The sequence below is a fragment of the Portunus trituberculatus genome, chromosome 6 (assembly GCF_017591435.1).
Source record: "Portunus trituberculatus isolate SZX2019 chromosome 6, ASM1759143v1, whole genome shotgun sequence".
In the NCBI taxonomy this organism is placed as follows: domain Eukaryota; kingdom Metazoa; phylum Arthropoda; class Malacostraca; order Decapoda; family Portunidae; genus Portunus; species Portunus trituberculatus.
This window is the reverse complement of record NC_059260.1, coordinates 3,044,905-3,048,888: the sequence shown is the minus strand read 5'-3', so window position 1 is coordinate 3,048,888 and position 3,984 is coordinate 3,044,905. Positions and strand designations below refer to the sequence as shown.

The 3,984-nt window shown below is 39.9% G+C and overlaps 1 protein-coding gene across 1 annotated transcript in view; it reads left to right on the top strand.

Moving 5' to 3' along the window:
* The window catches only part of LOC123516558, a 28,697-nt gene extending 26,194 nt beyond the window's left edge, over positions 1-2,503 (top strand). The window contains exon 4 of the mRNA XM_045276043.1: positions 761-2,503. Coding sequence (XP_045131978.1) covers positions 761-931 — 171 coding nt within the window. The 3' untranslated portion in view covers positions 932-2,503. The remainder of the gene's footprint in view (positions 1-760) is intronic.
* Positions 2,504-3,984: the final 1,481 nt, after the last annotated feature.

Below are 3,984 nucleotides of genomic sequence, written 5' to 3'. Positions count from 1 at the left end.
TAAGTTATCAGCCACTTCTCTTGCTTCTTAGATTTAAGTTAGCTTTGATAAGAGTAGGTTAGGTTGATCTAGGTACCACGCCTCTCTTGTGTTAGTTTTCAGTTAGGTTAGGATGAGTTAAGTTAGGTTAGGTTAGGTTGTTAGGTTAGGTTAGCTTAGATTGAATTAGGTTAGGTTACGTTAGGTTGAGTTAGGTTAGGTTGGGTTAGGTTAGGTTAGCTTAGATTGAATTAGGTTAGGTTAGGTTAGGTTAGGTTGAGTTAGGTCAGCTACCAAGCCTCTGTGCTGCTAGATTGAAGTCAAGTGGTACAGTGGCATTACACGCTCTTTGTGGCCCCGAGGAGTCTCTAAGCACTCTGGTTTGAATATCCTGGCCACGGTCTGAGTGTAGGTAGAGCTTCCCTAACAGGTGGGCTTTTCAGATAGGATGCCTCTCCTTTAGCCCGTAAATTCCCGTAAAAACTCCGTATGGTATAAATAAAAAAATAAAAAAATTGAGTATATAGTTTGAATTGTATTAGTTCAGATGCTGCTCATATTTCTCCTGTAAAGTTGAAGTTAGATTAGGTTAAGTTGTTAAGTACCACGAGTTGAAGTTAGATTAGGTTAAGTTAAGTCAGCCATCACGCTTCTTTCCTGTTAGTTTTAAGTTACGTTAGATTAGATTTGTTCAAGTTGCGTTAGGTACCACAGGTTTAAGTTAGGTTAGTTTAAGCTGTGTTAGGTTATCCACCACGCCTCTGTCCTGCCCGCCACACAGCTTGAGGAGGATGGCTCGCTGGACGCTGCTCTTATCAACTACCTCTTCGCTAAGCAGTTGGTGCAGAGACTTCGAAGCCCAAGCGAGGTGAGCCGTGAGAGCCAGCGTAAGAGGTCCTATTGGAAGCAGTGCGCATTCAACGCCGTTAGCTGCTTCGGCAAGAGGAAGTAAACAGGGACGAGAAACTGTAACATCTACCACCACCACCACCACCACCACTATTACCACCACTACTTCTACTATTTCTGCGTCTGTTACTGCTTCTCTCGCCGCGCTACTGTATTCTCAAGCGTGTCACTCTCTCTTCGTGGCTTGTTTCAGCAGGCTTCACTGGATTGATTGTCTTTCTGTTTGTCTAAAGGTTTTGTAAGATGTTTTTCGGTGATTTCTTCTGTGATTTTCGTGATTTGGTAAAGTTTTCGCGCGGTTAGTGGATGAAACGCCCACGAGAACCAGTCTAGTCACCTCACTACCGCTACTACTTGTACGGCTGCTAAGTTATCAAATGTTTCAAGATGTCTGGTAAGGTTTCCGCCTCGTTTTAGTGGCTTAAGCACTCAAGAACCTTCTATTACTACTCCTGTTATCTGTCTCCTTCTTGTCTTTACTTTTTACACGATCGAATTGATTTTTTGTGCGTTTCAAAGCATTTTTTCCCGATCCGAGTGGGAGTTTGGTGAGAGTTTTGTGTAATTAGCAATGAAACACCCACGAGAGCATGTCTAGCCACCCACTCCGACTATTACAGCTTATCATATGTTACGCTGTCCTTTCTCCACTTCATCAAGCTCCGGTGGATGCTGTTCCGGCTTTCAAGGTTGTTTTTATGGTTCCAATGTGAATGTAATTAGGGAGTGTACATCATAGCGAATAAAGCACACGAACACCCGACTGATTATCCTTGTGGTCTCTGAAAACTGCCCTAATAAAGCAAAGCAGTGTGGAATATGAGTGTCCATACCTTATTTTGAAACACTCCTGGCTGCATCTGTTTCAAAATAGTCTAGTTGAAGTTACGTTATTTAAGGACTGTTTTATGATTCTATTTTTCAGATTAACAAGGTTTTTACATTATTAGCAGGTAAAACAATCTTGAGAGCTCGGCTAGTCATCTCTGCAACCTCTGAGACAAGTCCTGATGAGAGAGCATTGAGCATTGTTTGTGAATGCTGATCTTTTCTGTCACCATTTCCTACCATATCATGCATGCTCTATATTCTCTTCTCCCTCTCTCTCTTTCCCTCTCTCTCTCTCTCCTTCCTTCTCTCTCTTCCTCACCCACCGTCAAAGTATTATGTATTATTATTACTATCAACTGTACTACCAAGCGCCAACGCCACCGGTACTGTGAAGGTATAATGCGGTTGCCCACTAACCCACCACCCGTCTAATGCTTTGGGGGTTAGTGGTGTTACAAATACAATTCCAATACTATGATGTGATTTAGAAGTGTAATCTGTTAGGCTGTTACACCTACTTATACTACCAACTCTACTACTACTACTATACTACTACTACTACTACTGCTACTATTACTACTACTGCTACTGTTACTATTACTGCTTCTACGAGGTCTCACAAGTAGGCCAAAGTGCACAGGTAGTTACAGGTAAATAGAAGAGATTAGGGCAGGTGATATAGACAGGTGGACAGGTGATGTGTGACTAATTACCTGAGTGGGATTAAAATTCTCAGTTGGTCGAAGTGAAAAAAAATTATAAATAAAGATTAGTAAATATGTTGTGAGTGAGGTTTACTTTTCCGTCTGTGTGTGTGTGTGTGTGTGTGTGTGTCTCTCTCTCTCTCTCTCTCTCTCTCTCTCTCTCTCTCTTTGGTAATAGCAGGTGTCAGGAGCAGAACAGTCAATGATTGGGTCTTGCTCTTAGATCCTCATTGCTTATTTTCTCTCTCTCTCTCTCTCTCTCTCTCTCTCTCTCTCTCTCTCTCTCTCTCTCTCTCTCTCTCTCTCTCTCTCTCTCTCTCTCATTTTGTCCCGTGTGAGAAGGAAAGGAGTTACTCAATAAATATACGAATAAGAAAATAAATCATTCTGCTCCTGAAAATTATGGATATGAAAGAAAACGTAATGCAGACTACCACCTCATATTTTCTGTAGTTGGAGTTGTAGTTCTTATTGCTGAAGGATTTATTTTTGGTGAATATATCCGTTCATTTATCATAGGGTTTATCTTCATGCTATAGAGAAATTGTGCTGGTTTTTTTTATAGTTTTTTCTTTTGTTTCGTTTTCTCTTGGTATTTTTGGAGTGTTCTTAATATCAATGTATCAATTTATTGTTTTTTTGTTTTTCTTTTTTTTTTACGCAAAAGGGTAGACTGGCCAGGGCAACAGAAAATGGAAAAAAAAAAAAGTCCCACTTTAATGCCAGTTTCCTTAGAGTTATTAAACACATGCGGGGCTTACAGCTGGGTCTTTAAATGCCGCGTAGAGCCCTTTAGATTAATCAGAAGACATTTTTTTCTACCTGGATGTTGCCAAAGTGTTGATTGATTTTTTGACGCGGGAATTTCAAAACACTATTTGTGATGAAAATGCATGTATGAGTATTTTTCCGTCTACCAGAGTATAAAAGAGGTATCCAAAAGCCTGGGAGAAATGTCTTGATACCTCCCTCTTAAAAGAAGTCAAGATGGAAATACAGAAACAGTTATTTATCTATTTATTACTTTTTTTGTTTCTCAAGGTCAGTTTATTAGATTTCCCAGCAGAGAGTAGCAATGGCTTCAAATATTTACTTTTTCTTTTCTCCCATTTGGTGTTTGGAAAGGTGTATCTAATTTCATCAAACTTGGACCCGTTATTTCTTACCTTATCGTGGTTACTGACGCTACCGACGCATTGAAGGCATAGAGGATGTTACTCTTGCTACGTCCTCCATGATACTTAAAGGCTTTGGGTTTTGTAGTTGGCATGTAATCTTTTCGAAGTATTCTTTCATGTATATTTCCATCCTTTTCCTTTCTTGTCCGGTAAAGGAAACTTCAAGATCTACATGTAAACTTTTCCGTGGAAGCGATTCATGTATTGCTGTGTTTCTTCATCTTATATTTGACAGGAAAAGTTAAGATCAGTGCTGGTACGTGAATCTTTCTGTATTGTATCACCTTTCAGTTCTACATAACGTGATCAGTAAGGGACATTTAAGATTAGCATATAGGCGATTCATGTATTTTTGTTCCTCCTTCTCATATTTGACAGGAAAA